The sequence below is a fragment of the Sinocyclocheilus rhinocerous genome, unplaced genomic scaffold (genome assembly GCF_001515625.1).
Source record: "Sinocyclocheilus rhinocerous isolate Xijiao unplaced genomic scaffold, SAMN03320098_v1.1 scaffold1730, whole genome shotgun sequence".
In the NCBI taxonomy this organism is placed as follows: domain Eukaryota; kingdom Metazoa; phylum Chordata; class Actinopteri; order Cypriniformes; family Cyprinidae; genus Sinocyclocheilus; species Sinocyclocheilus rhinocerous.
In genome coordinates, this window is record NW_015634043.1 from 435,721 (window position 1) to 448,543 (window position 12,823).

The following is a 12,823-nucleotide window of genomic DNA, read 5'->3' on the forward strand; positions in this document are numbered from 1 at the left end:
TTTTCAGACCGATGAGTTTTGTAAAAATCGACGCGTTTCAGAAAGGCGGGGCATAGAGGAGAAACAATAATGTACAGTATGTGGAAAATAATGTGGTTTTTTTACTTTAAATCGCATAAACACATTTCATTACACCAAATACACAAAATAATGTTCTTTTTAGCAACATCATATGACCCCTTTAATGCTTTGGCAATACAAAATGTATTTTTGTCTGCCAATAAAGCTATTTGAATTTAACTGAAATTGAGAGTGAGAGACAGAGGGAGTGAGAGAGAGAAAGAGAGAGAGAAATTAACCAAACAAGGTAACATTCTACATACATGCAGGGAACAATTAATGTGTATGTTTTATCATATGCTTCATCTATTTTGTAACCAATTCAAGTGCAACCATAACCAAATACTGTTATTAGACCTTTTCAATTATAAACTAGTTTTGATTCAGTTTTAACACTGAAGTGAAAAAAGCGGAAAAAAGGCCTCTAACACTAGCTTGCTCTATTCTTTTTCTATTCTATCTGTTTTCTTTTAATTTATTATATAATTTAAAAACAAAACTTGCTACGCTAACTGTTAAGTTTAATTGTTAACTGTTAAGTTAAGTTAAGATTTGTTATAGCACTTGCATATAATTGCTCTTTTGTTGATTCTGATTGTTTCCATTGTACTCATTTGTAAGTCGCTTTGGATAAAAGCGTCTGCTAAATGACTAAATGTAAATGTAAGTGCTATATATTGCAATACAATCTAGTCACACCACAGAAATGCTCTCCCACATATTTTGCTATTCTAACTGTGCTTATTTCTGTGTATAAGGTATATGAAGCAGTGGGTGTATATAGACAAGAATATCTAGATGAATATGATAAAAATATGATATCTAGATAAATATGATAAAAAAAATTGTTAACTAGGCTACTGGATACAACATTACAATTAAGAGTAATTCCAGTGAACATCTTAAATCCAAAAAAAATTGTAGACTGCTACATCTGGTAAAAAAAAAAAAAAATTACTACTTGTCTTACAAGAGTAAAAAAGTCAGTTTGAATTCATCCTATACTGTCAATTTACTCAAACATTGCAAAATAGATTTGTCATTATTTATAGTTATTTGACAAATTATTTGAAATCAAACAAAGATAGCATGTACCTCTGAACATGTTCGACAGATAATACAAAATAATTCCTTGGTACATGAACGTTTTTGTCAGTTTTGTAAGTAGTTTTGTCCCAGTACTAATAATCAGTGATTATCAATTAGCATATTTTATAATGACAGCATACCTGGAATTATTTCACGAATGTTTTCCACAAGATCAAGATAAGCCTCTCGGGTGTAACTGAAAAAGATAAAAAAGACAAGATTGAAGATTAAATTACACAGTACATCCACAAAGTCTTGGATTTCAATAAAAATGAAGATAAATGAAGTACATATGCTATAAAAAGATCAAGTTAATTGCAACAAATAAGGCATGTCATAACCAGATAGGGCTGGTTTTTCAAAACTGACATTAAATTCTTGTATTAATATTTATTTATTATTGCATTCACATCATGCCCCATGAGTTCAGTTATAAAAAAAAAACAGGTTGTATAAATAATCAGCATTTCTGACACTGGTATTTCTCAGCAGGGTGCTTCTATGAGGCACAAGAGAGAGTGTTTTGGTTACATATGTAACCTTGGTTCCCTGAGTAGGAAACAAGACGGTGCATCAGTCATAGATATATATATATATATATATACATAGATGCTTCATTAGACTGTTTCTATGCCGTCCGCCATATTGTAACGCTCAACTTGACGTCATTTACCATAGTAATCACAGAATATTCGAAAGATGCCACAATCCTGCACAGAACGGCTCAACGGCTCTGTGAGAACCTACAGTATGGTGAATGACGTCAAGTTAACCGTTCCAAGATGGCGGCCGCATCTACGTGCCTGGAGCGGTCGAATGGGGAATCTATACATATCTATGGCATCAGTAGCTGACGCTATGAAACATCCACCTGACTGGTTTGATCTCATAGAAAGACAACAGTAACTCAAATAACCATTTGTTACAACTGAGGTACGCAGAAGAGCATCTCTGAAAGGACAACACGTTGAACCTTGTAGCAGATGGGCTTCAGCAGCAGAAGACCACACCGGGTGTCACTTCTCACAAACTGAGTCTACAATTTGAGTCTACAATGAAAGCCTGGATCCATCCTTACTTGTAGCAAGGGTTCAATCTGGCGGTGATGGTGCTAATCCTCTAGAAATTCATACAAATAAAAAAACCTCTCCCTTCTACCATGCACCCTCTGTTCTCTGCCATGTCAAGCGCAAAATGGGTTAAGACATGCTTTTTTGAGTGGCAAATAATGGCGCAAATACCAGTAAACTGACTACTGCAAAACTGTTGCGTGATTCATTTAAATACTCTCCCCCCGTAAATTTTGCATCTGAAAGGGAAACTCCTACAAATGCATATGCAATAAGATCAGCTGCAAAAAGGACTGTTCACACCTTTTCATCACTAATTTTTCACTGCTTGTCTTTAGTAAACCTGACAGTACTATTTTAACACCAAAAAAGGTTTTGTGCTGGAGCAAGCGGTTAGTAAATCTGGCCCATGATGTTGTGATGTGAAGCGATTTGCACATGTTTGGGGCCCTTGTTTGCAGTGCAGACATGATGTGATGTAAAGTGATTTCTGCACTGTATTAAGAGAGAGGAGGCAGTAGCGGTGATTCCCTTGAGTTGTCTGTGAAATTGCAGTCTGACAGAAAGATTTCAAATCACTGATTTGATCTATGTAGATTAATTTAGCTACTCATCAACCCATATTGCTATAATGAATGAATGTTTGTGGGAACTTCCTGCTTTATAAGCACAGAACCTATGGTTCTAGATAGATTCATTAAACAAATTACTCATATCTCACAGTAGGTCTGTTTTGAAATTTTTACCTCTAGAACCCAACACTTTTGTCTGCATTGTGATGTGCATCTTGAGTTTAGCTGACAATACACAGCCCTACAAACAGTTCTTACCCACGTCTCATAGCATGAAGAACCCGACTGCTGCTGCTCTGTGCTGGCAGATGGATCTGCTTGCAGATGTTCCTTCTCTCCTGAATTAACTGTAACACCTGATTTAACACAAAAAAAGTACACAGTTAGATTAAATACAATAATTACGGGCAAAATGTACAATCAACAAACTCAAAACCTGTTTAGAAACAAATATCACCATTACAGAGGGGGGGGAAATCAACGCAGTAAATTTATCCAAGAACCCAAATCATAAAGGAATCTACTTAGAAGCCTGACAGAGGGCAAACAGGATAAGTGCAAAAATTACTTGTCATGGCCTAGCACTACAACGTTATTGCGGACTAAAAAAATTTACTGATTATAATCAGAACACTAGATTCTGGTTATCAAATGTTCTGATATTTCTCAAAAACAACCACTTCTTCACATATTAGGTTCTATTTTACAGGTACTGTTTAAACATTTTAACATATTAAGTGAACAAAACGTATTAGGGTGTACTTTAAATATGTTTGTCTTGGTTAAAACAGCTTGCTAGGAACTGTTACTCTTCACTGACGCTTTACGTTTATTAAGCAGGATAATGTACAGTCTACATTTTGGGTGGTACCTTGAGGTCTGACTGGTCTAAACTATAGCTTTGAAAGTGCAGTGATGACTTTGATAAGAAAAATACAGTCAAGTGCAAGATGTGGAAGATGTGCGGTGCGAGTTCTTTGTGCTTCAGTTGCCTGAATTTTAGCACACTGTCACAGGAAGAGTGCAACATGCATTTGCATGTTACTGTGCATATTTAAGTTTAAATATTATGTTTAAACAACATATATCTGATTAATCTCAAATAGGGTGTGTTTGGCAGCAAGAAAAGTGCTTTAGTTTACTGGCTTTCATTCACTCTTCAGCTCATGCAGCTCAAACAGCAATGACCAACATTATTGACGATCAATGGTTTATTTAAAAAAATAATTTTCCTTAATTTTTTTTTTTTTCAAAACTGATGGTGCATAATTAATAATCTAGCAGTGTTATTTTTCATCATATTTTCCTCATAATTCAAACCATTTAATTATGGTCATGACGTGCATACTATAAATAGTGTTGTATCTCAGTAAATTATTGTTTTTAGTCTAACATCTTTTCAAGGTCCTGACTGTGTAATCAGAAGTTAAGAATCACACCTACGTAGGTAGAATTGTTAAAAATGCTTCCAGAAAAGCAGAATGCATTTCTGACTAGAATACCCCATTATGTTGGGACTCCATAGTACTTACCTCATCAGGGAAGTCTTTAGGATGTGGTGAGGTAAAGCGTATCCTCATGTCTGGATCAATTTGGGACACTTTGTCCAAAAGGTCTGAGAAGAGGAGGCCTCCCTGTTTTGTGCGGTACACGGTCTTAAAGCCTCGGCTGAGCTGAGTACTGCCCTCAGAACAGATAAAGTGCTGTTCAGACAAGTCTCTATAGCTGTTCACATTCTGCCCTAGTAGGGTGACCTCCTTCACCCCCTACACATAAACAAACATACACACTTTACCTCACCATCATAGATCATGGGTTATTATTTTAGGTTTATTACATCCATATTGCACAGTATTGTAAACTCAACCGTTTTACCTGATCTGAGAGCATGCGGACCTCCTCCAAGATGGAAGACAGGGGTCTGCTCCTTTCTCTGCCCCGAGTGAAAGGCACTATACAGTAACTACACATGTTATCACAGCCACGCATGATAGACCTGGAATACCAACCCAATACGTCACATTTTCATTGCTGTATGAGTTTTATTTAATTTATTCAAATGTCTGAGTTGGGGATGCAGAATAAACATATACAAGGAACTTTTTTTTCTGACTGACACAATTATTGAATAAAAATGACTACAATTCACTAGATATGATTCTTTGATCCATTACTTTTTTTCATTAACAGGGCTCCGGACTGCAACTAAAAAAACACTACTCATTTGAAATGTGCAGAGCAGACCATTTATCAGCTCAGTCCAATAGACAGCACAGAGTGAGCTCAGAGCTGGTGCGCTTACACACAGATCTGTCTTGACACCATTATTAAACAGTGCTCCAAGAACCAGTGAGAAACGACTGAATTTGGTCCAGAATCAATAAATAGCACTGCGAGATAAAGTGAGAAGAATTAATAAACATCACTGCGAGATCCAGTGAAAATGTTATTATATATTATAAATACAGTGGTGTGAAAAAGTGTTGGCCCCCTTCCTGATTTCTTATTTTTTGCATGTTTGTCACACTTTAATGTTTCAGATCATCAAACAAATTTAAATATTAGTCAAAGATAACACAAGTAAACACAACATGCAGTTTTTAAATGAAGGTTTTTATTATTAAGGGAAAACAAAATCCAAAACTACATGGCCCTGTGTGAAGAAGTGTTTGCCCCCCTGTTAAAACTGTGGTTTATCACACCCGAGTTCAATTTCTCTAGCCACACCCAGGCCTGATTACTGCCACACCTGTTCGCAATCAAGAAATCTCTTAAATAGGACCTGCCTGACAAAGTGAAGTAGACCAAAAGATCTGAATATGTTTATTTAGATGTGATGGCGATGGCGCCGCAGACGGCAGTCTCAGTGTTTGGCTCTCCAGTGTTTGTACTGTTTTTGTTAGTTTTTCCCTGTTTTTTGTTTCTCAAACACGATCAGTTTTACCAGGGATGAGCTGCTGAACATACGGCAGAACACACCATCAATTTCGTTTATTCGGACGTTTTGCTGAACGTTGTAGTTGGCGGAGCAGCGGCGCTGATCACAATCAGCAAGGGGGCCAACACTTTTTCACACCACTGTATATTCATGTACATTGCAATAAATATACATATTATAGGAATAAGGAAATGTAATTACAGTCATTTTTGTTGTAAAGCTTCGGCAGTTTTTTGCATTTGCTTTTATAATAAATGATGTTTTTCATAACAAATACAATAGTGTTATAGAAGTCAGTAACTTTTTACCTCCGTAGTGACAAACCATGCACATGGTTCCCATGACCTATAAATGTATGATACTATGGAATAATAATGGTATATTATTGAGATGTAGAGTCAGATGGACAGAGTCCAGTTCATTTTTGTATTTTCTGTATAAAAAATTTACACTTTTTACATTTTCACATTTTATACTTACTATTTTTCACTGTTTCATGGTTACTGTAGTTAATTTACATCAGCACCCCAACTTAAACTTTACATTTCAATGAGACAAAAAGGCAGTATTATTTAGCAACTTCACTTTTTGTGAAATACAATAGCAATATTGTGATGTTCTACACAAGGTGGCATAAAACAGTGCATTACTCACACAAAAGCACTGTGTCCCTCTGGAGTCTGATGGACAGGCATGACATCAGCGTAAGTCTCTTCTAATGATAACAACACATTACTGGCCCTCTGACCTCCGTAAGCAAGAGATAGTAACCGGGGCAGATGTCTGTATGCGTCTGGCCCAGCCAGAACATCCACCAACTTCTCCTGCTCAAGTAATTTAGTCTTTAGTCTTTCCGCCATGCAACCTACAGAAGGACATAAGATATGTGCATCAGGGCTTGACAAGAAGGATTACCAGATGATGGAACTGTAACTTGCCTAATCAGGGCAAGAACTGCATTTCTGCCAACAACTCTAATACATCTAATACAAAATATGTTGCTAAAAAGTCATTTAAATTTTTTTCTGTTTAGCCGTGTGCGTGCACATTTACACTTTTGAAAATAAAGAGGAACCGTCAAAATAGTTACCTAGGACACCTATTTTTAATAAAGGCTTGTGTTTTTGACTCCTCTTCTTTAAGGCAGTGAGATGTTTGAGTCGGTTCCAGATTGTTTGCTCTGCCTTTTCTCTGTCGAAGGAGAAAAACAATTAAACCCTAAATCTGAAAGCAAATTGCATTAAGTACACTTATTATTTAATGGTTAAAAAAAGAAGTCTTTCCTACCTTACAGAGCAAGTGACAAGCAGTACTACATCTGCCTATAAAAAAGAATATCAGACGAACAATATTAAAGCATTCATGTAATGACAGAACATTAACCATATTCTGCTATTCTGAACGTATCTCAGCCCTTACAAAAATTCACCATGGTAATCATAATTTCTACAGATGTTTCGATGATGACTTTTTATTGGGTAAAATTTGCAGTACCTCTGGCAGCTCATGTGTCCGTGAATATCCTGCTTTCTGAAGAATGGACCAAGCAATTTCAGTGTCACTGACATTCATCTGACAGCCGTATGTCTCAAAATACACTGAAAGACATTTCACTTGTCAACATCATGTGGCATAAATACTTCATTCCAAGAAAGAATTTAGACTTCAAAATCAGTGTAATGTAGCAAAATTAAAAGAAAGCGACCCAAAAAATGTGTTCACAGGTAAAGTATTTAATGTATTGTATGTACTGTACATAAATTATTCTTATATACAATAACTTTTAAGAAGCGGTGTTGAGAAGTAACTAGTTACATGTAACGGAATTACGTAATTTAATTACAAAATAAATGTAATTGTAATCAGTTACAGTTACTGAGAAAAAAAAGTTAAATTAGTTACATATAAAAATGTTAACGATTACAAAGGGGGTTATATATCAGAATTTTTTCTAGGGCTGCACGATAAATCGCATGCGATATTTAAAGGGGTCATATGATGCGATTTCATTTTTTCCTTTCTCTTTAGAGTGTTACAAGCTCTTGGTGCATAAAGAAGATCTGTAAAGTTGCAAAGACTAAAGTCTCAAATCCAAAGAGATATTCTTTATAAAAGTTAAGAGTTAGCCACACCTACCTAAAACGGCTCGTTCGAACACGCCCCCACATACCTACCTCACTATGTGGGAAGATTTGCATAAAGCCGCCCAAATGTTCACGCAAAGAAAGAAAGCATAACTTTTATTCTCGCTGTAGTATTGTTGACGCTGCAGCCATGTCAGCTCGTCAGTGAACAACGGCTCTGTGTAGTTAATGCTGCTCAATGTGAAAGCACTGCACGTGATGGAGATTTACCGCTGATTACAGAACAGGCTTTTCTGACAAGATGCGCGTTAAATATGGCATGCGATTTATCGTGCAGCCCTAATTTTTTCACGCAAACACCCACATACAGATTTAATTGATTTCTTTCATAAATTGCATTGACTGCTCTAAAATATGACACACCAATGTTTCAGGAGTTTAGGACACAGAATAGAACACATGCTTATTCGATTACTGTTTTATTTACTATTTGGGTTAATATATATGCTTTATTTTTTAAGATTAACTGTTTTTCCAAGGAGTTGTTAGATGCCACTGTTACCTGCCGTAGCATTCAAAGATTTTATTTAAAAAACAGTATCATAACTATTAAACTATATCTTATGATTTTAAATCTTTACTTAACCTCAGAACAATCTCAAATTAAAAAGGTTTTAAAGTCTGATTTCTTGGTGGCTGTGCTTTAAAATTAAATTATTATAATCTTAATTCAAGTGATGAAGGATTTTGAGTGTTGTTGAGTACTACTGTAATGCTACCCTGTCTGGTTTAAATGTTTGAAAATGAAAACAGTTGAAAACATTTTAATTTTAGAAAAGTAATCAAAACGTAATCAAATGTAACCAGTTACATTACTTTAATAAAGTATTGAAATAGTTACACTACGTATTACATTTTAAATAGGGTAACTAATCTGTAACCTATCACCTATTTCCAAAGTAACCTTCCCAACACTGTTAAGAAGCTACACTTGAATTATAATAATAATAATAATTTATGTAACAAATAGTTAATTAAGTTGTTAGATATAGCCCAAAACGAAAAAAGAATCAATTTTTTTTATTTTGGTATTGCTGTTGTAACAAAGCAAAAATAAGAACGTTACTAAAAAAGAGTTTTGCATATCGTTTATCAGACACTTATCTGTCAATCTCTAGAAAAAGGTCCTGACCTTTCTGTGATCGTGCTGTTGTGCATTCAGGAATATGGTACTCCTCATATTCATAATTGCAAGCATCATAGCTTTTGTCAGAAGTTGAACTCTTGATGAAGTCCTGAAAACTGGGACCACATGCCAGTTTATTCTTTAACTGCACCACTCTTGTCTGATCGGTAGAGGATGATTTAGAGCAATAATATCGGTCACATGTGTCCCCTTGAAGGCGTCGAGACAAACATTTCCTAAAAGTAAATCTACAGAGTCTGAAACTGCTGCTTATGTTCATGTCTCACTCACTTAACTGAACACACTTAACAGCTAAAATCAAACAAATAAACACATCACTGAACCATGACACTAATCAAAAAACGATTTACCTAAATTAACTACTCCAACAAATCTAGTGAAACGAAGAAAAGGCTCCGCTGCGTAAAAGTAGCTTATAAATGTCATGCAGCTGAGTACCTGTGTAGACGATGTAAATATGGCGACGCCACTGTGATATATTTCAAAATAAAAGCCATGTTAAAAAATTGCCATAGTTGTATAGGCTAGAAGGCTATGAAACTATAAAATAAAATATCACAGCTACTACAGTTACAGATAAAAGAAATAATCTTGGAGCCTCTTTCAAATATCTTATTCATTCTTTTTTTGATAGTTGTGTGCTGTCTCCAAAAAATTGGTTAAAATGCTTCCTTTCTTTTTTCAAGCCACTTTATTTGAGAAAGGTTTTATGCAGTTCGTGATGTTTTAAATATACTTTTGATAACAATGTATTTAAAATAAGTGGGCTTAATCAGTTTTTATTTATTTATGTTTTTTTTTTTTTATAAATACAGTAGTATGGAATTAATTTCCCAACTGTTTATGCAAATGGATAAAAGCTCATTTTTAAGTGTAATTCTTCAATTTAAAAAAAACTAGAAAACAGTGTTTGTAAATACATCTAAATGCCACTTAAGATGCCTCAGCAGTGCAAAGATGTTTGAGTCACAACAACGTTGTAGGCAAACGCTCAAAGATGATGAGAAAGGTTAATAAGGCTTTCATATAAGAGTTAGGCAATCCAAACACAAGGGTAACATCAACGTATGCTCTGACACAAACAATACCAGACAAATAAGAGGTGGAAAAATAGAAATGAGAAATTGAAATACAAATGAGAGAATGGAAACACATGAGAGGCGGGAACTAAAACAAATGAAACGTGACTGAGGGAAAACCAACAAAAAATCCATGACATTTTTTTTATATATAATTATATATAACTGAACATAACTGTTTGTTAATACTGATTTAATTTGACTGGCAACAGTCCTATAGTGTCTTATTATTCTAATTGCATATTTATTAAATTATTTTAAGAATTTACATGAAAGGGGACACAGGCATTTAACAAAAGGTTAGAAAAGTTGCCCTTTTAAAGGTTAAAAAAATACCCCTGGAAATCAAAGGGGGCAAATATCACCCCTTATTAGAAAAGTTAACTGCTTAGTTTTTGGACTACTTTTCCGTTTTTATCCTGGCCTTACCGAATTCTCATTTAGATTCATCATTTTTGGTGTTGTTTTGGCCTAAGGACAGAATCCAGTGGCATAGGCGAAGATACACTGTGTGTAGGTCTTTTACTTGCGCTTCTGTAAAGTTCATTTCATTTATTAGAATTTAGTTTCAATTTGATTTAAGGTCTGTGCTTAATCTAAATTCAATTTCAAATTATTTTAAAACTTAGACTAAGATTATTATTAATTTAGTTCTGTTTTAAGTTGTATATTTGAAAATTCTGGTTTCCCCTTACTGTTCATTTATTTGTTCATTAGTTCATCAAAATTATTCATTTTGTAATGAATTATTTCTCTGCTGGTATCTTGGCCCACTCCTCACTTGAAAAAATCTTTGAGATCACTAATAATCTTTGGTTTTCATGTTGCTCATGTCACTGCTTTCTTCAAATCCTACCAAATATTTTTAATGAGATTAAATCTGAAGACTGGTCAGGCCACTCAAGAACAGTGTTTATGTTTTTGTGATGTTTGAGAATGCACATAGTCAGTGAGTACCAGTTTATTGTTATAAGCAGAAGACCCATCCAAAAGGTAAGGGAGGAGGTATTGACACAAATCACCACTTGGTGTCACTCAGAAGTCAATTTCTAAATTTAGAATTCAATTTATTTTAAGGTGGTTGTGCTTGTGTGACATTGTCAGACAAATCTCTGCTTTTCTATGGATAAAATCATAATAGTTGGAGATTTTAACTTTTGCATATACAGTAGGTTAGGAAAACAATGCATTGGGATTAGAATTGCATTCTCAGCTCTGTTTTGGTAAGACAAAATGTCACTGTAACCACTCATTGCCAAAATAATACACTATAGTTTTAATTCTGTCACAAAGTGTTGACACTTCAGTCACAGAGTAATGATATTTCAGATGACTACATGCTACTAAGAAAGTATTTTATAATCTGAAGGGCAAAAGGAATAATAAATAATTAAAATAAATTTAGAAGTGCATGGAAATGTTTCTAGCTACGGACAGCCTGAAAGCTACATATTATATAACATATACAGGTGCATCTCAATAAATTAGAATGTCGTGGAAAGGTTCATTTATTTCAGTAATTCAACTCAAATTGTGAAACTCGTGTATTAAATAAATTCAATGCACACAGACTGAAGTAGTTTAAGTCTTTGGTTCTTTTAATTGTGATGATTTTGGCTCACATTTAACAAAAACCCACCAATTCACTATCTCAACAAATTAGAATACTTCATAAGACCAATAAACCAAAACAATCACATTTTTATTCAGTATAGTGGCTAGACTGACAAGAAACCAGAAAGAAACAGATACTTCTTCAAAGCATATAGCAGAAATGTAATTTATGAATTTTTTTACTGAGAAGATGTAAAACTTTGGAAAGAAAAGTGAAATTTTACAACAAGCTGGTAAAGCCTTATCCCAGTTGGCTCCTAAAATTTTAAATTGCATTACTGGCAATGTTTGGGACTCAATTGTGAAAATGTTTAAAGACTTATCTTTTAGTCACTCAACGCATTTCTTTTTTGGTCTACTGGAATCAAAACAAATGCTCACAGGTTTGAACTCTTTTTAACTCTACAGAAGCTATATCAGCAAGCTATAGCAAGATAAATCCATATTCCTGGTTCTGAGAGCAAGAAAACCAGGCAAAATGGCAAGACTCGGAAACGCTTGATTCTGTGTGGAAAGCTCTGAGCCCACTGAGTGAGTTCACTGTTGCCCTATCTGGACAAGTGTATCTTACCTGAAGCATATTTGTAATTAAACTGTTTTATCACCACATGATGAAGACCTAACTTACAAAAGATATTAAACTGAAATTTTTTACCAGACACACACGACCATGCTGTACATGACATTCATAGACTAAATAAATATACTAAAAAACTAAAAGCTACAAGAATGAGAAAGTGGACTGTATGCTGACAAAAGCAACTGCAGAGATGGGACCACTGAAGAAACCGATGTAAAACTTGTTTTTGTAAAACTTGTTTATTTGGACCCAAACATGGTCACTATATACTTGCATGGAAAGGTGTTGTATGGAAAGATTCATTCTTAAATTCTCCTTTGTCTTTCAGAAAAAAAGCAGTAGTTTGGAACAAATGCGGATGAGTAAATAATTACATGACAAATTACAGCAAGAGAGAGAGAGAGAGAGAGAGAGAGAGAGAGACTGAGTGCATCCTCCATCAGGTTAAGTCATATTCATGAAAAAAATTAGTTTAAGAGTAATGTTGTCGTAATATCCTAATATCTTTTCAATGTTTAGGGGTAACGTAC

The 12,823-nt window shown here is 34.7% G+C and overlaps 2 protein-coding genes across 4 annotated transcripts in view; one reads left to right on the forward strand and one right to left on the reverse strand.

Annotated features, from left to right (window-relative positions):
• The window catches only part of cdk5rap1 (CDK5 regulatory subunit associated protein 1), a 14,465-nt gene extending 5,002 nt beyond the window's left edge, over window positions 1–9,463 (reverse strand). The window contains exons 1-9 of one of the 3 annotated variants that reach the window (XM_016559187.1): window positions 9,006–9,463; window positions 7,224–7,327; window positions 7,017–7,051; window positions 6,820–6,920; window positions 6,384–6,594; window positions 4,667–4,787; window positions 4,324–4,557; window positions 3,050–3,147; window positions 1,290–1,345 (exon numbers count right to left, since the gene is read on the reverse strand). In XM_016559187.1, coding sequence (XP_016414673.1) covers window positions 1,290–1,345; window positions 3,050–3,147; window positions 4,324–4,557; window positions 4,667–4,787; window positions 6,384–6,594; window positions 6,820–6,920; window positions 7,017–7,051; window positions 7,224–7,327; window positions 9,006–9,279 — 1,234 coding nt within the window. In that variant the 5' untranslated portion in view covers window positions 9,280–9,463. The remainder of the gene's footprint in view (window positions 1–1,289; window positions 1,346–3,049; window positions 3,148–4,323; window positions 4,558–4,666; window positions 4,788–6,383; window positions 6,595–6,819; window positions 6,921–7,016; window positions 7,052–7,223; window positions 7,328–9,005) is intronic. The other 2 variants (XM_016559189.1, XM_016559188.1) reach the window with 2 other exon arrangements.
• Window positions 9,464–12,416: 2,953 nt separating this feature from the next.
• The window catches only part of LOC107745328 (somatoliberin-like), an 8,739-nt gene continuing 8,332 nt past the window's right edge, over window positions 12,417–12,823 (forward strand). The window contains exon 1 of the mRNA XM_016559190.1: window positions 12,417–12,506. The gene's annotated coding sequence lies outside the window, so the exon portion shown is untranslated. The remainder of the gene's footprint in view (window positions 12,507–12,823) is intronic.